The sequence below is a fragment of the Sarcophilus harrisii genome, chromosome 4 (genome assembly GCF_902635505.1).
Source record: "Sarcophilus harrisii chromosome 4, mSarHar1.11, whole genome shotgun sequence".
In the NCBI taxonomy this organism is placed as follows: domain Eukaryota; kingdom Metazoa; phylum Chordata; class Mammalia; order Dasyuromorphia; family Dasyuridae; genus Sarcophilus; species Sarcophilus harrisii.
In genome coordinates this window covers 305,180,361-305,204,725 of record NC_045429.1, presented here as the reverse complement: position 1 = coordinate 305,204,725, position 24,365 = coordinate 305,180,361, and the positions used below count along the sequence as shown (strand labels likewise).

General features: G+C 35.8%; 1 protein-coding gene across 3 annotated transcripts in view; it reads right to left on the bottom strand.

Moving 5' to 3' along the window:
• The window catches only part of ENDOV (endonuclease V), a 51,363-nt gene that overhangs the window by 6,940 nt on the left and 20,058 nt on the right, over positions 1–24,365 (bottom strand). The window contains exon 8 of one of the 3 annotated variants that reach the window (XR_004233780.1): positions 6,825–6,997. The exons of 1 other annotated variant lie outside the window; for it this stretch is intronic. Coding sequence is in view for 1 of the 2 variants with exons in the window: in XM_031965591.1 (XP_031821451.1) it covers positions 6,825–6,898 (74 nt within the window). In the remaining variant the exon portion in view is untranslated. The remainder of the gene's footprint in view (positions 1–6,824; positions 6,998–24,365) is intronic. One more of the 3 variants, XM_031965591.1, reaches the window with a different exon arrangement.

The following is a 24,365-nucleotide window of genomic DNA, read 5'->3' as shown; positions in this document are numbered from 1 at the left end:
GGCAACCCTTTTTGTAATGGCAAGAAACTGGAAACTGAGTGGATGCCCATCAATTAGGGAATGGCTAAATAAATTATGGTATATGAATGTTATGGAATATTATTGTTCTATAAGAAATGATCAGGAGGATGATTTCAGAGAGGCCTGGAGAGACTTACTTATATGAACTGAAGCTAATGAACAGAACCAGGCCAACATTGTACATAGTAACAGTAAGACTATATGATGATCAATTCGGGTGGACGTGGCTCTTTAACAAAGAGAAGATTCAGACCAGTTCCAATTTCTTGTGATGGAGAGAGCCATCTACACTCAGAGAGAGGACTGTGGGGACTGAGTGTGGATCCCAACATAGTATTTTCATTCTTTCTGTTGTTGTTTGCTAGCATTTTGTTTTCTTTCTCATTTTTTTTCCTTTTTGATCTGATTTTTCTTGTGCAATATGATATTTGTGGAAATATATATATAGATGAATTGTACACGTTTAAATATATTGGATTAACTGTCATCTAGGGAGGAGATGAATTGTACATGTTTAAATATATTGGATTGACTGTCATCTGGGGGTAAAACATTTGGAACACAAAGTTATGCTAAGGTGAATGTTAGGGACAGCTAGTTGGTGTAGTGGATAGAGGACCAGCCCTGAAGTCAGGAGGATCTGAGTTCAAATCTGACCTCAGACACTTAACACTTCCTGTGTGACCCTGGGCAAGTCATTTAACCCCAAATGTCTCAGCCAAAAAAAAAAAAAAATGAATGTTAAAAACTACCTCTGCATATGTTTTGAAAATAAGAAGCTTTACATTTGATAAAATCCAACATCCATTCCTAATAAAAACACTTGAGGGGATAGGAATAAATGGACTTTTCCTTAAAATAGTAAGGAGCATATATTTAAAACTGTCAGTAAGCATCATATGGAATGGAGAAAAACTGGAACCTTTCCCAGTAAAATCAGGAGTGAAACAAGATTGCCCACTATCACCATTATTATTCAATATTGTATTAGAAACACTAGCCTCAGCAATTAGAGTCGAGAAAGAGATTAAAGGAATTAGAGTAGGTAATGAGGAAACCAAATTATCACTCTTTGCAGATGATATGATGGTATGCTTAAAGAACCTCAGAGATTCTACTAAAAAGCTATTAGAAATAATTCTTAATTTTAGCAAAGTTGCAAGATACAAAATAAATCCACATAAATCCTCAGGATTTTTATACATCACCAACAAAATTCAACAGCAAGAGATACAAAGAGAAATTCCATTCAAAATAACTGTCAATAACATAAAATACTTGGGAATCTATCTACCAAAGAAAAGTCAGGAATTATATGAGCAAAATTACAAAACACTTTTCCACACAAATAAAGTCAGATTTAAATAATTGGAAAAATATTAAGCGCTCTTGGATAGGCCAAGTGAATATAATAAAGATGACAATACTATCTATTTATTTATTTAGTGCTATACCTATCAGACTCCCAAGAAACTATTTTAATGATCTAGAAAAAATAACAACAAAATTCATATGGAAGAACAAGAGGTTGAGAATCTCAAGGGAATTAATGAAAAAAAAAAATCAAATGAAGGTGGCCTAGCTGTACCTGATCTAAAACTATATTATAAAGCAGCAGTCACCAAAACCATTTGGTATTGGCTAAGAAATAGATTAGTTGATCAGTGGAATAGGTTAGGTTCACAAGACAAAATAGTTAACTATAGCAATCTAGTGTTTGACAAATCCAAAGATCCCAACTTTTGGGATGAGAATTCATTACTTGCCAAAAACTGCTGGGAAAACTGGAAATTAGTATGGCAGAAATTAGGCATGAACCCACACTTAACACCCTATACCAAGATAAGATCAAAATGGGTCCATGATTTAGGCATAAAGAATGAGATTATAAATAAATTAGAGGAACATAGAATAGTTTACCTCTCATTTGTGGAGAAGGAAGGAATTTGTGACCAAAGATGAACTAAAGATCATTATTGATCACAAAATAAAAAATTTTGATTATATCAAATTAAAAAGCCTTTGTACAAACAAAACTAATGCAAACAAGATTAGAAGGAAAGCAACAAGCTGGGAAAACATTTTCACAGTTAAAGATTCTGATAAAGGCCTCATTTCCAAAATATATAGAGAATTGACTCTAATTATAAGAAATCAAGCCATTCTCCAATTGATAAATGGTCAAAGGATATGAAGACAATTTTCAGATGATGAAATTGAAACTATTTCCACTCATATGAAAGTGTTCCAAATCACTATTGATCAGAGAAATGCAAATTAAGACAACTCTGAGATACCACTACACACCTGTCAGATTGGCTAGATGACAGGAAAAAATAATGATGAAAGTTGGAGGGGATGTGGGAAAATTGGGACACTGATGCATTGTTGGTGGAGTTGTAAACGAATCCAACCATTCTGGAGAGCAATCTGGAATTATGCCCAAAAAGTTATCAAACTGTGCATACCTTTTGATCTAGCAGTGTTACTACTGGGCTTATATCCCAAAGAGATACTAAAGAAGGGAAAGGGCCCTGTATGTGCCAAAATGTTTGTGGAAGCCCTGTTTGTAGTAGCTAGAAACTAGAAAATGAATGGATGCCCATCAATTGGAGAATGGTTGAATAAACTGTGGTATATGAATGTTATGGAATAATATTGTTCTGAAGAAATGACCAGCAGGATGAATACAGAGAGGTTTGGAGAGACTTACATGAATTGATGCTAAATGAAATGAGCAGAACCAGGAGATCATTATGTACTTCAACAACGATACTGTATGAGGATGTATTCTGATGGAAGTGGATTTTTTTGACAAAGAGAAGATCTAACTTAGTTTCAATTGATCAATGATGGACAGAAGCAGTTACACCCAAAGAAAGAACACTGGGAAATGAATGTAAACTGTTTGCATTTTTGTTTTTCTTCCTGTGTTATTTTTTACCTTCTGAATCCAATTCTTCCTGTGTAACAAGAGAACTATTCAGTTCTGCACACATATATTGTATCTAGGATATACTGTGACATATTTAACATGTATAAGACTGCCATCTGGGGGAAGGGGTCGAGGGAGGGAGGGGAAAAGTCAGAACAGAAGTGAGTGCAAGGGATAATGTTGTAAAAAAAATTACCTAGACATGGATTCTTCCAATAAAAAGTTATAATTATTTAAAAAAAGAAAAAAGGAAATAAGAAGCTTTAATAAAAAAATTAATTTCACATGTTTAACTTATATGTAATTGCTTGCTGTCTTGAGGAGGTATGAGGGAAGGGAGGGAGAAAAATGTGGAACACAAGTTTTGCAAAGATGAATGTTAAAAACTCTTTGCATATATTTGGAAAAATAATGTATTACTGGAGAAAAAAATGGATTCAAGAAAAAAGTTGTTAGGAGATTTTTGGTCAAGTATCTTGAAGATTTGTTCTTAGTCCTCTACTTGATAAACATTTTAATCAATAACTTGGATAAAAATAGAGGTGGCAAGTCTGCAGATTACACAAAGCTGGAAATGAGAGCTAACACACTGGATAACAGTCAAGATCCAAATGTCAAGATCCAAAAAGTCTAGAACAGGGGGCCAAATCCATTAAGATGAAATTAAATAAAGATAAATGAAAAGTCTTGAACTCAGATACAAAAAAGTCAGCTTCAGAAATATAAGACACACATGCATAGCTAGGCAGCAGTTTCTCTAAAATGAAATAAGGTTTCAGGAGACTGCAAACTCAACATAAGTCCACAATGTGAGGTAGTAGCCAAAAAAGGCAAATGAGATATTGGGATATATTGGGAGGCATAGCTTCCAGGAAGAGGCATGTAGTAATTTCACTGAACTCTGACCTATCAGGTATCATCTAGAACACTATATTTGGGTCTGAGTGCCATAGTTTATGAAGGACATTGATAAGTTGGAGACTTGTTTGTAGAAGTACTACCAAGATGTGAGGAATCTAGAGTTTATGTCATATAAGATCACTTGAAGGAACTGAGAATTTTTTAAAAAGACTCAAAGAGGCATAAGAGATAGCTCCAAATATCCAAAGGGTTATCATGTGTAGAGAGTATAGACTTTCTTTTTGATCCCAGAAAATATTACAAAGAGCAGTAGGCTGAAGTTTGAAAGAGGTAATTTAAACCTGATTTAAGATACCCTCTCAACACTTCCCAGAAGTAGAAATGAAAGTGCTTCCTCACAGCACATGGTGAATTTCCCCTTCCTCTAGGGAACTCTTTAGGCAGAAGCTAGATGACCACTTGTTGAGTATATTATAAAAAGGATTTCTTTAGGATATTTTATAACTCTGTTAAGTCCACTGATTTGTAATGTAAAGAGACTGTTCTATCTTTGAAAACTGGGGCAACTTATGGTATTGAGAAGGGAAGAGGAAGGAGAAAGTAGAGTAATGGACAGAAGAAGAGGGAAGTGAGGGGAAGAAAGGAAAACAGAAGGAAGGAGAGTCCTGTGGCACTCCAGTTCTCCATGATCTTACAAATATCATTGGAAGTGGCTCGATAATGACATCTGCCAGTTCTTTCAGTATTCTGGGAAATAGTTTGTCCTGAACTTTTAAAGTGAACTCATCAAGAGGCAACTAGATGCTTTCTTACTATTTTCCATCTTTTCTTTGGTTTCAATTTCCTTTTAGTCATTTTTTTTTTTTGCTCTATCCTTTCAAATCTAAAGGATTATTCTCCTTGTCATGAAAAGAAAATCAGGAGAAAAATGAAAGGAGAGAAATTAAGCTTTCTCTCTTGCCCATTATCTCATTTGATTCAACCACAGCAATGATTTTATCCCACTCATTTGGCACAATCCACTACTCTTCATTGAAAATGCTCAACGTCCCAAAGGGTTACATCTTACTTTCATAAATATTGTGTCTAACACCCAGCACTATGAGAATGCAACTATCTTAGCTTGACAGTACTGTTCGTTTCAGGATCTCAAAGTATCCTGTCTTAGGAACTGTTTAGCAGAAAAAATTAAATGCAAGATAGGAGGTAGCAAGGCTTTGGATCAAATTATCTAGGAAAATGAGGGAACCTCCTTTGCCTAGAAATCTTTAAATAGAAACGATAAAGAGGGCTTAGCCCTCTTAAAGACAGGGGATAAACAAGCTTCTGATGCAAGAAGTTCTGGGAGTATTTGTATTATGTCACATAGCAGATTGGTGGCAGTGCTACCAATGGGAGGAGGCAGTGGGGTGCTGTGTGAAAAAAGCCCAGGATTAGAGTTTGAGGATCTTTATCCCCATCTTCAATCTTCTATATACTGTCAGGGTGCTCTAAGACAAGTCACTTAATCTTTCTAACTTTCAGTTTCCTCACCTGAAAAATGAAGGAGTTGGACCAGATAACTGCTAAGGTACTTTCTTGCTCTAAAAGCTCTGAAGGCCTATGAATTCAGTTGGCCTGACTGCCACTGTGGAGGTGCTAAGCTGCTCACTCTCTCCATGGCAACCACAGTCCCATTTGGATTCCCACAAAGGAGCTAGCTAGTCTATTGTTGCATGGCCCATTCTAAAACCTCCAAACTGTTATTGGCCTAGTCTCCCATTGTAGTACCACCTTGAACTTCAACATTCCATGGAGAGAGGTGGAACAAAGCAAATCTATATAATTATCACTTTTTGGGCACTAACCCTGGCTGGCTCTTCCCCTCCCTCCCTTTTTTAATAAAGCTTCTTATTTTCAAAACATACATATAGATAGTTTTCAACACTCATCCTTGAAAAATCTTGTGTTTCAATTTTTTTTTCTCTCTTCCTTTTCCCCACTCCTTTCCTTAGATGGCAAATAATCCAATATATGTTAAATATGTGCAATTCTTCTATACATATTTCCACAACTATCATGCTGTACAAGAAAAATCAGATCAAAAAGAAAAAAAATGAGAAAGAAAACAAAATGCAAGCAAACAATAATAACAGAGTGAAAACTATGTTGTGGATCCACACTCATTGGAACTGGCCTAAACCACCTCACTGTTGAAAAGAGCCTCGTCTATCAGAATTAATCATCATCTAATCTTGTTGTTGTGTACAATGATCTCCTGGTTCTGCTCACTTCACTTAGCATCTGTTCATCTAAGTCTCTCCAGGCCTCTCTGAAATCATCCTGTTGGTCATTTCTTAGAGAACAATAGTATTCCATAACATTCATATACCATAACTTATTCAGCCATTCTCCAACTAATGGGCATCCACTTAGTTTTCAATTCATGGCAAAAAGGGCTGTTACAAACATTTTTGCACATGTGGGTCCTTTTCCCTCTTTTATGATCTCTTTGGGATACAGGCCCAGTAGAGACATTTCTGGATCAAAAGGTATGCATAGTTTGATAGTCCTTTGGGCATAGTTCCATAATGCTCTTAAGAATGATTACATCAGTTTACAATTCTGCCAACAATGTATTAGTATCCCAGTTTTCCCACATCCTCTCCAACATTCATCGTTATCTTTTCCTGTCACCTCAGCCAATCTGACAGGTGTACAGTAGTACCTTAGAGTTGTCTTAATTTTCATTTCTCTGATCAATGATTTAGAGCACCTTTTCATATGACTGGAAATGGTTTTAATTTCTTTATCTGAAAATTGTCAGTTCACATCCTTTGATCATTTATCAATTGGAGAATGGCTTGTATTCTTATAAATTTGAGGCAATTTTCTCTTTACCTTAGATATGAGCCTGGCTGGCTTTTTAATGCAATTACCCCATAACAGGGCAAGTACGGTCATTTCCCTGTGGAAGGATAGGAGTAAGAAGAATCTAGTCATAAATTCTCATTCATATCCTACCTACCTTTCTTGCCCTGATTCCTGTGTATTGGCACATTCAGGAGTCCTCCGGATATATTCTCGGGACCGAATGTCTGCCTGAAATATATGTTTAAGTTGAACAAAAGTAGAAAAGAGGTAGAACTAGTTGAAATTCTGAATCTTCTGACTTCTTTCCAAGAACAGGTTTTTTCCTAACTTTAGCAAACAAAAACAAAAGATTAAGATGTTGACTCATTGTATGTTTGATAATGATTAAGTAAAGTAAGACAGTATAATCTGGGAGTAGATGAGTTAGAAAATTTAGTTTTCTCCAACATTCATTCATACATTAATCCATTCATTCAAAGAATATTATTTAATATTTAGTATGTGTAAGACACTTGAAGAGTCTTACCTTTAGGTGCTAATTATTGAACTAGGGCATAAAATAAGGAAGAGTTAATAGACAAAGTGATTTTTTTATTTTTCAGACATTACATATTTTCATCTAAACATGTAGTATTCATAATTTCTGCAAATAAAAAGCTGGCAACATTTTTGTTCATGCTTTTGAAATAAAACATTTTAAAGATATCTTTAAATTCACCCTAGTTACTAACTCATCCTTGTATAAAGAATGTTTTAAGTGCCATAAGAGAAGCATGAGAAAAGTACAATGAGAGTTTAGAGGTGAGAGGGGTGTTTTCTGATTTGGGAAATCCAAGGCTTCATAAACATTTTAATGGAACCTCAAAAGATAAATTTCACTGGATTCCAACAGGTGAAAATAATGATGATTGAGGGGAGGGTATTCCAAGCATAGGGAATGGCAGAAGTAAGGGTGATGAGACAGAAAAACACAAGATGTATTTGAAGGATATGTGCACACAATTTGACTAACACACAGAGTTTGTGCAGAGAAAATGTGGGAGATAAGAATGGAAAAGGTTGGAATTATATCATTCAAACTCTTGAAGGCTAGCCCAGAGAATCTGGACTATATTTGGTTGGTTATTAGAAGCCACTAACAAATTTTAAGCAAAATTGTGACATGATCAGAACTGTTATTTAGGAAGATTGTCCAATAAGATGCAAGAAGGACTGCCAATTAGAAGTAGATGCTGTGGTCAAGGATATGAGGTTTAAAAAAAAAAAAACAAAAAACTATCGCAACAGACTGTTCATGAGGTGAAAAGAACCTGAATTATAGTAGTTGTAGTGGGAATGCTAAAGAAAGGTATTAAAAACATGAAACGTTTTTAAAGAAGGAATAGAAAGGATATGGTGACTAATTTAATGTGGGAAACAAAGGAAAATGAATCAAAGATGTCTCTGAAGTTTTAATGTTGGATTCAACTGTTTTCTGTCACTGTTTACTATTTACTATAACATCTATCATCATTTCCCAACAAATCCCATGTTTTAATTAGGCCCATCTGCCCAATTTACCACATACACCTATTCCTATGAATCTTTCTTTGCACCTTCTAATTAATCAGCATTCATTAAGTTCTTACTATGTGCCAGGCAATGTGCTAAAAACTAGAGATAAAAAAAGGCAAAGAAAGGTAAAAACAATGTTTGCCCTCAAGGAGCCTAAATATTTTTTTTCCATTATAACTTTTTATTGACAGTACATATGCATGGGTAATTTTTTACAAGATTATTCCTTGCACTCACTTCTGTTCAGATTTTCTCTTCCCTCCCTCCCCTAGATGGCAGGCAGTCTTATATATGTTAAATATGTTATAGTATATCTTAGATACAATATATGTGTGCAGAACCGAACAGTTCTCTTGTTGCATAAGAAGAATTGGATTCAGAAGGTAAAAATAACCTGGGAAGAACAAAAAACAAAAATGCACACAGTTTACATTCATTTCCCAGTGTTCTTTCTTTGGGTGTAGCTGATTCTGTCCATCATTGATCAACTGGAACTGAATTAGATCTTCTCTTTGTTGAAATTATCCACTTCCATCAGAATACATCCTCATACAGTATTTTTGTTGAAATATATAATGATCTCCTGGTTCTGCTCATTTTACTCAGCATCAGTTCATGTAAGTCTTTCCAAGCCTCTCTGTATTCATTCTTACAAAACAATAATATTCCATAACATTCATATACCACAATTTACTCAACCATTCTCCAATTGATGGGCAAGGAGCCTATATTCTTATGGTATATATGTATGGAAAACAACATGTATATAAGTAAATACATATAATGTACATGCAGTATAGAAAAAAAGATTCTAATAACTAGGGAGTCAGGGGGCAAGGGCTCAATTCTAGGGAAGCTTGGCAGAAGTTAGCCTTTGAACTGAGTCTGGAAAGAAGCAAAGGAAGCTAAGAGGTTAAAGGCAGGAGGGAGAGCATTCCATGCACTCAGAAAAGGGTTGATGCAAAGGGAAAATAAAAATATGGGGGATCAGCAAGTTTTATTGAAAGAAATGCTGCTTGAACTGAGCCTTGAAAGGAGGCAAAGAAATAGATGTCAGAAAAAAGAATATTATCGGCATCTGAAAAGGCACAGAGCTGTAAGATGGCATGTTATACAAAATGAACAAGCAATCCAATTTTGTATAGAGTGTAAAGCATGGGAGGAGAAGTAATATACAACTAGGAAGGATGTGTAGGCAAATGTTGAGGAATTTGTATTTTCCTTAAGTCAGTGGGGAGCTACTGAAACTTCCTGAGTAGAGGAATAACACATTAGGACATCTCAGGAATACTGATTTGACATTTTTGAAAGATGTAGCAACTTATTAAAGCACTGATCAACCACTATCTGAGAGGACCAGTGATAAAACATGCTACTTACTGACTGAGAGGTGATGAAATCAAAATGAAGAATCAGATATATATTTTTGGACGCAGCCAATTCAGGAATCTACTTTGCTTGACTGTGCTTTTTTTTTTCCCCCTGAGGCAATTGGAGTTAAGTGATTTGCCCAGGGTCACACAGATAGGAAGTATTAAGTGTCTGAGACCAGATTTGAATTCAGGTCTTTCTGACTTCAAGGCTGGTGCCCTCTCCACTGTGCCACCTATCTGCCCCTTGACTGTGCATATTACAAATTATTCTTTCTTTTTCAATGGAGGTAAGAAAAATGGGAGTAAGAGAAAATAAATCCTTCTTTAAAAAAAAAAAAAAGGAATATCAAATTGGCAACTAGTGGAGAATAGTTTGTAGAAGAGAGAACCTGAATTCAAGGATATTAGTTTAAAGGAGGAGTTGATCTGAAGGGTAGAACTGGAAAAAGAGGAAAAGGAACTTAACAATGGATTTCCTCAATATTTTCAGTCAAGCATGAGGTGAGATCCTTTGCTAAGAGACCCTTCACAATCTAAAGCCATCTTAAATCTTTACATACACACTCCATACTTGTACATTTTTGATATTCCAAGCCAAATTGGACTGCCTCTTGAACATGCCTTATGATCTCATGCCTCCCTATCTTTTACTCAAGTTATTCTCTATACTTAAAATGCCCACCTTCTACCATCTTTGTTTAAAGTCCTACCCATCTTTTAAAGACCATCTGAAATAATAGTGCAGAAGATGAGAGAGTTCAGGCAGCAATTCAGCTGAAATCTCCCAACTCTAAACAACTTTAAAAAAACTCAATTCAAGTTTTGGAGCAGCAAAGTCAATAAAAGGTCAAAGTGAAATATTTTTCCAGCCTAAGACAATTTGAGAGGTCAACACAAGAATGTGATAACAGGGTGGGGACCCGTCCAGAGAACAGTGAACAAAGTCCCAACACTAGTAGCAAACATTGTAGATACCATTCTGGTGTCCACAGCTGCTGTAGGTCTCAGCCCAGAGACAATAAGGCAGGGGTTGGACAATGGCCAGAAAGAAATTTCAGGGGAACTTATACTAATTATGACTACAGCTGGCACTGATATAGTGGGTCTTAGTTCCAAAGCAGAGGAACACTTGTCTCATGGGAGCAGAGACTCTGATCACAGTCACAGGGCAAAGAGAAGCACTAGGCTTGTGAGTTCAGGAGAGCAGGAAACCTGATCAAAATTCCAGGCCATTAGTCCAAAGGAGTACTAGTTTTGTTTTGTTTTATTTTGTTTTGGTTCTTTTTTGTTGTGGCTGCAGGGATCAAGGGCCCTTCCTGGGTAAAGACTGAAGCAGACCAGGAAAGTGATGACTACCCTATATCACACAACCTTGGGAGCACCAAAAACTTGCAGATGTCCAGAACTAGCTCTGAAAACAGCATTATGGAAAAGCTTAAAGCTTAGGACAGTGCTTCCCCACCACTAGGTAGGCAGAGCCCAACTTTAATATAAAGTTCAAAGTCAAGAAAAAGGCTGGAAAAGTAATGAAACAACAACAACAACAACAACAAAAAACAACTTTATCATAAAAAGCTACTACAGTGGCAGTAAAGAACAAGACACAAACTCAGAAGAAGGCAATTATGTAAAAACAGCTACAATCAAAGCCTCAAAGAAAAATTCTAACTGGACACAAGCCCAACAAGAATTCCTGAAAGATAAAACGATAAGAGTAGCAGAGGAAAACTATGAAAAAAAATGAGAATGATACAATAAAATTATGAAAAGAAAATTTACAATTCAATAAAAGAAAGCACACATACACTCTGAAGAAAAAAACACTTTAAAAAATAGAATTGGCCTAATGATAAAAGAGTCACTGAGGAAAAGAATTCCTTAAAAAGCATAATAGGCCAAATAGAAAAAAGGCACAAGAATTCAATGAAGAAAATAATTCTTTAGAAATTAGAATTGTGAAGTGGAAGTTAATGACGGCATGAGATATCAATAAACAATCAACCAAAGTAAAAAAGAATGAAAAAATAGGAAAAAAAAGTGCAATATCTCACTAGAAAAACAACTTATCTGAAAAACAGATTGAGGAGAATTAATTGAAGAATTATTGAACTAACTGAAAGCCATGATCAAAAAAATAGCTTAGACATCATATTTTAATAAATTATAAAGGAGAACTGTTCAAATCAATATCTTAGGTCCAATGGATAAACTAGAAATTGAAAGAATCCACCTATCACTTCCCAAAGAGATCCCAAAATAAAAATTCCAAGGGATATGCTAGCCAAATTCAAGATATCCCTAGGTCAAAGAAAAAAATATTACAAGCAGCCAAAAAGAAAAAATTTCAAATATCATGAAATAATAATCAGAATCACAAAGATTTAGCAGCTTCCATGTTAAAAAAGTAAGGATCTTGGAATAAAATATTCCAGAAGGCAAAGGAGTCTACAACTTACAACCAAGAATAATATACCCAACAAAATTGACTAGAATCATTCAGGGGAAAAAATAAACATCTGATGAAACAGAGAACTTGAAAGCATTCCTAATGAAATGATTAGAGCTGAATAAGAAAATCTGATATTTGAACCCAACACTTAAGAGAAGAATAAAAAGATAAACATGAAAAAGTAATTATAAGGGACTCAATGGAGATAAACAGTTTACATTTCTATATGGAAAATGATAAGTAATTTTTAATAATTTTTATCAATATAAGGATAGTTAGAAGAAATCTATATAGATACAAGAACTGATTATAATGGATTATGTTGGAATGATCTAAAAAAATTTAAAAGGTAAGAAAGAGGCTCACATAAAAGTACAAAAGAAAGAGCTTTTATAAATGAAGGGGGGAATGGGGGTGGGGAGTGGTAGGCAATGCTTGAATCTCACTTTTTAGAATTCAAAGAGGGAAGAATACACACACATACATACTCAATTGGGTATAGAAATCTACTTTACTCAATAGGGAAATAGGAAAGGGAGGAGATAAGACAAAGGGAGGTAGGGGGAAAAGTGAGATGAATTATAAAGGGGGGGGGGGATTATAACAGTGGTTAGAAGCTAAATAGACTTTTTTTTTTTTTTTCCTGAGGCAATGGGGTTAAGTGATTTGCCCAGGGTCACCCAGGTAAGAAGTATTGTGTCTTAAGACAAGATTTGAATTCAAGTCTTCCTGACTTCACAGCTGGTGCTCTATCTACTGCACCAACTAGCTTCCCCTACAAAGTAGATTTTTGAGGAAGATTTTTGAAGTCTAGATTTGTGAAGACCAAAGATTGGATTTGGGAAAGGAGAAGTCTGGGAAAACTTGAGGAAATAAACTGACAAAACTGAAGTTGAGCTTATGGGAAATCTTCAATCCAAGGTAAGAAGATTAAGAAAAAAGGACCTGATGAAAAGCATTCAAATAGAAGGAAAATGAGATGATTGTCAAAACACGGCAAGTAAGGTAAGTAAAACAAGTTGTTGAAGATGTAGCTATACCAAATGGGTGAAACAAATAAAAGGTGAGTGAGAAGAAGGAAAAGGAAATAGGATGTAATTGAAAGTTCTTATTGGGACCAATGAAAAAAAGTTGAATACAGTTTTTATGATAAAAGGTTTGAAAAGTCTTAAATAAGTCCTTAAGGGATAAAGTATAATCATCCACAAGTAGTTCAAAAAACAAGACTAAGAATCTCAATCCATAACAATAGCAGTCAATTTTTTCTATGACTTGCTTGAAGATGCTTATACCTACACAAACAAGGGTGGGCTGGTCTCTTTTCTAGAAAAATAAGGAAAGGACTTGAAGAATACCTCTCCACATTTCAAGTTATCCGAAAAAGTGAAATGCTCCTGAAAAAAATTTGAAGCAGAATTTTAATGGGGAGAAAATTACTGGAAGGAAAAATACAAGTGTACACTTTGAGCTAAAAAAACACATTTGAGGATCTTCCTGAAGAGGAGGGAGCTGTAAATTTTAAAGGAAAAGTCACCATCTGTCCTTCAAAAAACAACAAAAATAGAGCCACAGAAACACCAGGTGACAAATCATCTAGTGGGAATTAAAAGAAGTGTAGTGATTGTTAATTCCTTTATCAGACAGCTATTTGTCAACCTGATCAACAATAATTGAGAAGTCTGCTGTCTTCCTTAGGCATATATCCAAGACATAATAGAACCTTTCAAAATCCTGTGAAAATAAGTGACTATGCCCTACTTATGGTGATTCATGTGGGCACAGATGATAATACCATAAGGAATTAACAAAGAATTAGCAAAGATTATGAAGTCTTGGGGAGCAGGTTGTGTTTTGATCATTGTTGCCCACTGAAAACAAGTGAAGTAGAAGAGAAAATTCTATGTGGGAAGTTAACAATTAACCAAGATGAAGGTATCTAAAAAGGGAATTAGATTTCTGGGTCATGAATTAAATGATAGGTGTGACAGACTCCTGGCCAGGAATGGAGTGTACATCACAAGGACTGGTAGGGATATAGTTAACTTTGGTTTTATAAATTTAATCACAAGAGTTTTAAAATAAAAGGGATTAAAATAAAATGAAAGAGAAAATTACTCCAGAAAACCATAAAGAGTAAATACAACAAAGGATGAAGAATAGAAATGAGACAACCAGAAGTTCACAGGAAACAAAATACAAGAAAGGAACAATAGTTAAAAGCTATGGCCTCAAATATTTATATACAAATTCTCAAAGAGTAGGCAACAAACAAGAGGAAACAAAAGACCAAATGTAAGGAGACAAATTGTATTTCATAGAAATTACTGAGCCTTAGTAAAGTGAAACACATGACTAGAGTGTAGCTGCAGAAGTATATTTTATTCAAAAGAAACAGATGAAACAAAGGAGCAAGAGTTAGAAGGTAGAACTGCACATTAAAAAGTTATGCTTCTATGCTCACATTGCAACTACATACAGTTCTCATAATATATTTGCACAATATGGGAGTTGTGAGTTAATACAGTTTTTCAGTCTGGTTGTAAATTACTTTATGTACATATGAACCAAAATCCTTAGCTTGCTTATACTGTTGCTAATATAAAAATTGTTACACTCAATTTTATAGGTAATTTTATAGAGTACAAATTATTGAATTTCTTTATAAATTGATAAATTATCTTCATAAAGTATTGTATAAATATAATGTTACCATTTAATTGTGAAGTTCATAGGCACTGATAGAAGAAATTATTAAATGCTAACTAATAAATTACATGGTATTTGTATTTGGGGTTATTCAATAAATCCAGATAACTATACCATAGTAATAATCCAGCACTTTAACACATAATTGATAATCATTTTGAGCCCAGTAAAATATTGTTACTTTAAACTTTTTCTCCTGCCTTGTTTACATTAAACAGAGGATATTCAGTAATTTTTTTTCTATTGGGGCAGTTAGTTGGTGTAGTGGATAGAGCACTAGCCCTGAAGTCAGGAGGACCTGAGTTCAGATCTGGCCTCAGACACTTAATACTTTCTAACTGTGTGGGCAAGTCACTTAACTCCAATTGCCCCAGTCAAAAAAAAAAAAAAAAAAATTACTATTGAACTTTGTATAAATTGCTGACTCAATAGTGTTAACCACAGTTTGAAGAAACTATCCTAAGCAGTGATTAGAGTTCTTTTACAAAGAAGATTGTGATAAAGTTCAACATTATGCCAACCAACATATACAGAATTAAGAGGGATATTCCAAAAATAAATTGATTTACTTTTTTTGAAAAAAGGAATTATGCTTCTTAATATACAGATAGTAAATATAGTGGAAGCATATGAGTAAAGAAACAAAATATAAGTGATTTTGTTCTTGCCACATATCATAGACTGCCTGGATAAAACAAGGAAACAAAGAGTTCAGAAAATGGATCATAATCCTTATACAGATATAAAAAGTAGTGATAGGAGACTTCTTGACACCTGTTAATCTTATTTTCACTAATGGAAAAGACATAATTGCTGAGGTGAAAATGATAAGACTTTTGATGAGAAAGAGAATAATAGTGACCACTCTCTCATAATTTGTATTAGAGAATAAAAACAATTAGGTATAGTCTCACATGTATTCCAGATTTGAGGATATCAGATTTCACATTTTTCAAAGGAAGGACAGGAAGAATTCCATGAACTAAAATGCTATTTAGAAAGTTAGGCCAGAAGAGATGGGAAACATTCATGAATTATATTTTAAAGATAAAAGGGAAACTATTTTAATGAGAAGGAAAAGGGTGGAGCCAAGATGACAGTGAGGACACACATTTCTTTCTGATCTTCTACAACCCTCAGACTAATTAGCAAATCCAGCCTCTGAATTGGCTCCAGAGTGGCAGAATCCACGAATATTGGGAGTATAACAAATTACCAGCAGTAGATAATTTCAAAGATCGCCAGAAAAGGTCTGGTTCCATTGGAAACAGGAGGGAAGCAGCCAAGCACAACCAGGTGAGTACAAATGCCAGCATAGACAGCTCAAGGTCCCGGGGTGGTGCAGACTCCACATGGAGGAGAGTCTATGGGGAGGAAACAGACCAGAAAAGGTCTGTTTCAATTTGGAAACGGGAGGGAGGGAACAAAATACAAGCAGCTGAGTACAAATGCCAGTGCAAACAGTGCAGAACCCCTGGGATGGTGTGGACTCCATGGGGCAGTGCAGACTCTGCCTAGTAGAGAATCTACAGGGAGGAATCTGCAGCAGTGTTGGTGACTCTGCCCTGGTTGCAAGCCAGTAGATCAGTGGAAAAGTTATAAAGTATCCCACACAAATATAAAAGGTAAAAAAAAAAAAAAAAAAAAAAAAGCCAGTCTCATGGGACCTGACCACGCCCACCCAGCACCAGGAGTGAATCAGTAATGACCTAGAACAGCCACGACCACTTATAGAGAAAGCCTTTGCTTGTAAAGCAAGCTTGAAAAACCTCCCCTCCCCTAAAAGAGGACCTTAACTTTTTTAAAAAATGAGTAAATAAGTAAAGAGAACTCTGACAAAAGACAGTTTTTATGGTGAAAGAACACATTTCAAACCCTGAGGAGACTAAGCAGATCATCTCCAGATGAAGCCCCAAAAGGTGATAAAAATTAGTCCCCATACAAGACTCTCCTAGAAGAAATTAAAAAGGATCTTAAAAGAGAGCTAGAAGAAAAATGGGGAAAGGAAATGAAAACTTTGCAAATGGGTTTGGAAAAGTGATATAACTCATTAAAAGATAGATTTGACAAAATGGAAAAAATGAAAAAACAGAATTTGTGAAATGGAAAAAAAATTCCATAAAACAAAACAACTCATTTAAAAATTCAATTGGACAAATACAAAAAGAAGTTAAAAAAAAAAGTAAATGAAGAAAACAATTCACTAAAATTCAGAACTGAACAAATGGAAATGAATGACTCAATGAGACAACAAGAATCAGTCAAGCAAAACCAAAAAATTAAAAAATAGAAGCAAATGCAAAATACTTAATTGGGAAAACAACTGACCTGGAAAATAGATCTAGGAAAGACAATCTAAGGATTATTGGACTCCCTGAAAACCATGATGAAAAAAGGAGCCTAGACACTATTTTTCAGGTAATCATCAAAGAGAACTGCCAGATGTCATACAATCAGAAGGTAAAATAACTATTGAAAGAATTCACCAAACACCTCCTGAAGGAGACCTGAAAATTAAAACTCTAAGGAATATTGTGGCTAAATTTCAGAATTATCGAACCCAGGAAAAAATATTACAAACACCCAGAAAGAAACAATGCAAATACCGTGGAGCCACAATAAGGATTATTCTGGACCTAGCAGCTTCTACTTTAAAGGATCAAAGAGCCTGGAATCTGATATTTCAAAAGGTGAAGGAACTTGGAATGCATCCAAGAATAAATTACCCTGCTAACTGAGCATTTTCTTTCAGGGAAGGAGATGGGCATTCAATGAAACTGGTGAATTCCATTTATTTTTGATGAAAAGACTAGAGCTAAACAAAAAATTTGAGAGAACTAAGGAGAAGCATAAAAAGGTAAAAAGAAAAAAACTCTTGAGAACTGTATTTCTGTTATGGGTATACATTGAGAGTACATGTATAATCTGATTTTACTGTTATAATTACAAAAGAAACTAAAGGTGGAAAGGGGATTATAACAGTAAAAAAAGGAAAGTGGAGGTAAAATGAGGGAAATTACTTCTCAGGAAGAGGCAAATAAAACCTGTTATAATTGAGGAAAAGAAGGGAAAGATGAACATTTTGTGAATCTTACTCTCATCAGATTTAGCTAATAGAAAGAATATTAGACATATTTGGTTTCACTGAGAAACTTCTCTCACATTATAGAAAAGCAGGAGGGGAAAGGGGGAAAGGGAAGGGGTAGGCTAAATAGAAGGGAAAACAGAAATAGTAGGGGAAAGGTATAAGAAAGGGAGAGGATCTCAGAAGGGAAGGACTGCTTGAGGCAAGTAGTGCTCATAAGTAAAATACTGGGGAGGGGGAAAAGGGGAAAAAGAAAGAGAAAAGTATAATTTGGGGTTAATAAGATGGCAAGAAATACAGAATTAATAGTTTTAACTGTAAATGTGAATGGAGTGAACTCTCTCATAAAGCATAAGTGGATAGCAGACTGATTTAAAAGCCAGAATCCTACAATATGTTGTTTACAGGAAACACATTTAAAGCAGAGTGATAATACAGAGTTAAGGTAAAAGGCTGGAACAGAATCTATTATGCTTCAGGAGAAGTAAAAAAAAGCAAGAGTAGCCATCCTCATCTCAGATCAAGCAAAAGCAAAAGTCGATCTAATTAAAAAAGATAAGGAAGGAAACTATATCTTGCTAAAGGATACCATATATAATGAAATAATATCAATATTAAATATATATGCACCAAGTGGTATAGCATCTAAATTCCTAAATGAGAAGTTAAAAGAGCTGCAAAACTATAATCTCAACCTTCCTCTCTCAGAACTTATTTAGTTTGATTTATCTAATCAAACCACAAAATAAAGTAAGAAGTTAAACCCCACTAGGACTTAGTCCTTAAACTTCAGTTGGGAATGGCTGAATACCATATGAATATAATGGAATAGTACTGTTCTATAAGAAACAATGAGCAGGCTGATTTCAAAAAAGCCTGGAAATATTTGCATAAATTGATACTGAGTGAACAGAACAGAACCAAAAGAACACTGTACAAGGAAACAAGAAGATTTATATGTGATGATTAACTGTGATGAACTCGGCTCTTTCCAACAATGCAGTGGTTCAAGGCAATTCCAATAGACTTGGGATGGAAAATGCCATCTGCATCCAGAGAGAAAACTATGGATACTGAATATGGAATGAAGCATAATTCTTTCACCATTGTTTGTTTGTTTCTCTTTCTCATGTTTTTTTCCCTTCCAGTTTGATTTTTCTTGCATAACATAACAAATATGGAAATATGCTTAAAAGAATTGTACACTGGGGAGGAGTAAAGTAAGGGAGGGAGGGAGAAAAATTTGGAAGTCTTACAAAAATCAATGTTGAAAACTATCTTCACATGTATTTGAAAAATAAGATACTTTTGAAAAAAATTTTAAAAGAATATATAAGTTCATTGCAAGTAGGGAGTGTTTTATTCTTTGTACTTTGTATTTGAATGCCCAGAGCCTAGCACATAGTAAATACCCAATAAATATTTGTTGATTGGTTGACAGTAAACAATAAATGTTTACTGACTGACAAGATGACAATACAACTAGATGGATTTGGAAGTAGTTGAATGGCTGGACATGATGTTCAGCATCAAGTTGGCAGATCTCCAGGAAAGTACACCAAAGCTGCTTGCTTGGTTCTGTGCCATTTAGCATTTTTAATGACTTGGATAAATCATTAAATGTGCAGATGTTGCAAAAATGAGAGGCAGAACTAAAACACTGGACAACAGAATCAGAATTCAAAAGGACCTTGACAGCTAGAGCAATGAATGGGCTGAATCTAATCATCTGAACTTCAAAAGAAATAAATGTCTTACATTTTGGTTCAACAAATCAAATTCACAAGTACCAGATGGGGGAGGCATGATTAGATAGCAGTTTGTCTAAAAAAGCTCTGGAATTTTGGGTGGGCTGCAAACTCCACATTGTTAGAAGTGTGATGTGGCAGCCAAAAAAGCTAACATGATCTTCTGTTTCATTAAGATAGGTACATTTTCCAGGAAGAGTAGGGTGACAGTTTCTCTGTATTCTGTCCTTGATAGAATATATCTGGAGCACTGTGTTTAATCCTTAGTGACACAGTTTAAGATGCACAATGATAAATGGAAGAATGTGTTAAGGAAGTCAAAGATGAAGAACCTTGTGTTCATGTCAATTAAGGATAGTTGAAGGAATTGTGCATATATAGGTTGAAGAAGATAAAATCACAGGGTATATGACATTTGTGTTCAAGTACTGAGACAGATCAGACTTGATATATTAATCTTATGGTAAAATAAGGAGCAATGTGTGGGGCATAATATCAAGAAAAATTTTCTAGCTATTAGGATTGTCTAAAAGTGGAATGGGTTGCCTTAAAAGGTGATGGAATGAAGACCAGACGTCTTCATTCAGAATCTGAATGACCACCTGTTGTGAATGGCATGGACTAGATGGCCACTAAAATTCCCTCCAACTTTAAAATTCCTCAATTCTGTGAAATACAAAAATAAAAATATTCTATTCCAAGAGGTGTGCTTTTATTTATCTTAAATTAGCTGAAATAACCTAAGGGAATATAAACTTTCAAAGAATCTTATGGATCATCTAGTTCAAATTCATTTTACAGAGAAAAAAGCCTCTATCTCAAGACATGTCCAAGATCATACAGCAAGCCTCTAAAAGAGCAGGGACTCAATCCCAGTTCTCCAGATTCCAAGTACAATAGCTTCCTGGACAGTAAATATACATATCTAATGTAAACTATCTGATTAATTTTAAAGCTGTGCTGACTACAGGTGAACAACACCTATAGTCAACCAATCCAGGTAGTGTTGGAAAGGCCTGCTTCCTCCTCATGGTGACGTCTGGGCAATTTGCTTTCTAGTCCTCCTTTGACTAGGATCCTCAAGCACTCAGCTCTAGGACCCCATATTACTCTTGCAATCCAAGGAAAACAAGGATCATTGGAATATGTCATTTCTCTCTTTTCTCTGCTGTTGCTATGTCTCATTTAATTCAACTTAATTGTTTCAGGTGCAAAAATTACTAAGCATGGTTCTGGATAGCCTCTCTAAGCTTCATAGGTCAGTTTGGTAGAGAACCTTTATTCCTCCCAAGAGGTGTTAACTCTGAGCACCTGTGGGAAAAAAAAAAAAAAAGGATTCTAAATCATTCTACATCTAGATCTGGGGAGCCCGTGATGAGAGTGGGGGTAAGGACAGGTCTAACATGGGACTAAAGGGTGTAGGTAACCTCTTTAAAGATGTGAGCTTTCTTCCTTCCCCAAATGCCTAGTCTTGGCTGCAAAGACCCTCTATACTATGTAAGTCTATTAGACCGCATTCCTGTGAAACCTGGACAGTATATTAATGTCATGCCAAGAAAATGAATCACTTCCATTTGAATTGTCTCAGGAAGATTCTGAAGATCATCAGACAATGAGTGAGGTTCTTTCTCAAACTAACCTGCCAAGCATTCCAACTTTAATTGTAGAAAGTTCAACTCTGTTGGGCTGACCACATTGTTTGAATGTCAAATGTATACTTGCCAAAAAGACTTTTAGGGAGAACTACACAGGACAAGTACTCACAAGGTGGTCAGAAAAAAGCAATACAAGGACACTAACAAGGTCAATTTTAAGAACTTTAGAATTGATTGCATGACATGGGAGACAATGGCAATGGACCACACAGCATGGAGTGCCCTTACCAAAAAAGATTCTTTGCTCTATGAGCAAAGCAGAATTGGATTAGCTCAGAAGAAACACAAGATGCACAAAGTTAGAGAAACTATCCTAAATGTTCATAGAAGACTATTTGGATCCAACTTATGGCAGAGCATTCCAAGATGATATTAGTCAGATACACTGTAACTAGACTAACATAGTGATTTTGGTTCTCTGAGAACAAAGATCAACAATCAACCATCAGATTCTAAGCTAGGCAGGGGTCCTCAAACTATGGCCCTCCAGCCAGATGCGGCAGCTGAGGATGATTATCCCCCTCATCCAGGGCTATGAAGTTTCTTTATTTAAAGGCCCACAAAACAAAGTTTTTGTTTTAACTATAGTCCAGCCTCCAACAGTCTGAGGGACAGTGAACTGGCCCTCTATTTAAAAAGTTTGAGGACCTCTGCCTGGAACAATTTAGAAAACGAATGACTAATTGGAAGGATAGCTAACAGAAGTGTGGCAAATCCCCAAGACTAATTCTATTTTCAGAGGGTGAGGGGGGTAGGAAATGGACATGAAAAGAGAGGGATTTTTCAAATGGGAAGAGAAAACAGACAGCTAGCATCTTTATAAGAGTCAAGCCACTATACAACAGGGATGGACATTTCCCATCATACCTCTTTCTTTTATAAGACAGAGACAACTTAAGAAGGGCAAATTCAGATGTAGTCTCCAATTCTTTTCCCTTCTCACAGTGCAGCTAATAAGGCTAGCAATGAGGGCTAATATGAAAGGAGAGGTCCAGATTTGTTTTGAGATTGATGGGAATATCTAATAGAGGTCTGATTAGCACAATGGAAAGTTGGAGGGAAAATTAAAAGGTTTTCCCTCTTTTTCTTCCTGCTCCTTAACAAAAATAAAATATTGCAAAACAAAATCCCAAAATCTCTAACCTTTCATCAGTTTGGAACAGGCTTGTTCAGAGTAAAGGGAAATAAAATACAAAACAAAGTCCATCTTAGTCCTTTCCACCAAAAAGGTGGAACTGGGCTATATTAACTTTTTATGGAATGGAATAGAGTTCACAATAAAAAGAGTTAAAAGTTGGGACCTGAGTATTAGTTTATCATCCTATTCTAATCTTGCAAAGAGAGGCAGTCTCCCAACAACAAGGACTCTATATCCTATACCTCTCACTCTAAAGCTTCTAGAATAGGATAGAGATCACATAAACTTTTACTTAATGAGTAGCTGAGTTTCTTCCCCCCAAAAAAAAAACCCCAAGGTACTTTAAACATTTTTACAGAATCTCACTCTATTTCAAAGGAAGCAGGAATCATACTTTCAAAGAATGGGTAACCTAAACTTCAGAAAGAAGAATTACTCAATTTCATACAGCAAATCATTGGCAGAAAAGAAACTAAAATTCCTGAATCCAAACTGTAGGTCGCTTTCCTATGGTCCTAGGTTGGTCATACAAAATGAAGAGTAGGCTCCCTTGAGAACTTAGGTGTAACTAACTTAAGGTAGTTGCAGTTAAAAGTAGCAAGAATTTAGACAACAATGACCTCATTATGCTCAGACTTCTGAAAGCAATGGTGAAATGGAAAAAATACTCAGTGCTGAGCACAAAATGGGTGGGGGGAGAGGATTAGAGGGGGATGGGGTTGGGGAGAGATGAAGGGAAATGGTAGAACAGCAAAGATAGAAGGTAGATAAAGAGGATAATGACTTACTGCAAAAGGCAGAAATATTTTGACAAAGTGGGCTTTGTGAGGTATTTCCATATCTGGAATCTCATTCTTAAATTCCTTGCCTGGGACTCAGATACCTCACAGAGTGGGGCCAGCCTGAACTGCTCACAGAAGCACATGGCTGGACTCAAGCTCCTGCACAGGCTCGGGCCCAAACTCCTTGTTCCTCCCACTGGCTTCCCAACCCCTTCAGAGCTCTCAGCAGCCCTGGCTGAAAGCCTGACAGTGAGCTGGTACTGCCATCTGGAGGGAGCTCCTCACCGTTGCAACTTGCAGGAAGAAAAGTCGATGAGTTAAATAGCACTCCCAGATTGGGGAGGCGGGGGTGGGGAGAGGGGGAGAGCAGAATCAGGATCTTCACTTCTATTGGTATTTATATGACTTGTGCTATAGCTTGAATTGATTGCATTTAGGCAGAACCCAGCTAATAGATTTTTCTAGGCAGGGTCTTCATACATTACTTAGAAGTTAGGGAGAATCAGTAAGGGAAAAGAATAGGGATTAAAGGGATTTCTGTGCATTTTGCTTTTAAATGAACAACACATAAATCAAATGAAAATCATTATGATAAGCAAATAAATACTAATCCAAGGGCTCAGACTCTAAGCAATGAGAAATGCTTAGATTTCTCTCTATCATGGTCTGTTGAGGTCAGTGAAATGATGAACAATTTCTACATTCCTGGAAGCAGGATGACATGTGCCTAGACATGTGTGCACAGTGGGGTCAAACAATGAGGCATATCCATAGTTAGGGATGTGATATAGGTGGCAATTGCGTTGGAAGCCAAATTGCAAAGGACTAAAAGAGTAGAAAAAGTGAAGGCTAAAATTTGTTAATAGCCTTTTCCAGAAATCTGACTAAAAGGGAAGAGAGATACTGGATGATAGCTTTTGGACATGGAAAGGTCAAATGACTTTTTCTTTAAATTCTTGAGCATGTTTTGTAGGCAGCAGGAAGCAAACCAGTAGTTAGGGAGGGAGAGAAACAGAGAAAGAGAGAAAGAGAGAGACGAGAGGATGATAGCACAATCTACTGGAGAAGGAGTCATGAAGATAATTGATATTGAAGGAGAAAGTTACTCTTCATCAGAGACTGGGGGATGATGTCAGATGCTTTTGAGATGTAGAGGGATCAACAGGCACTGCAAGTCAATGGTCTCTTTTTTCTTGGTAAAGTAT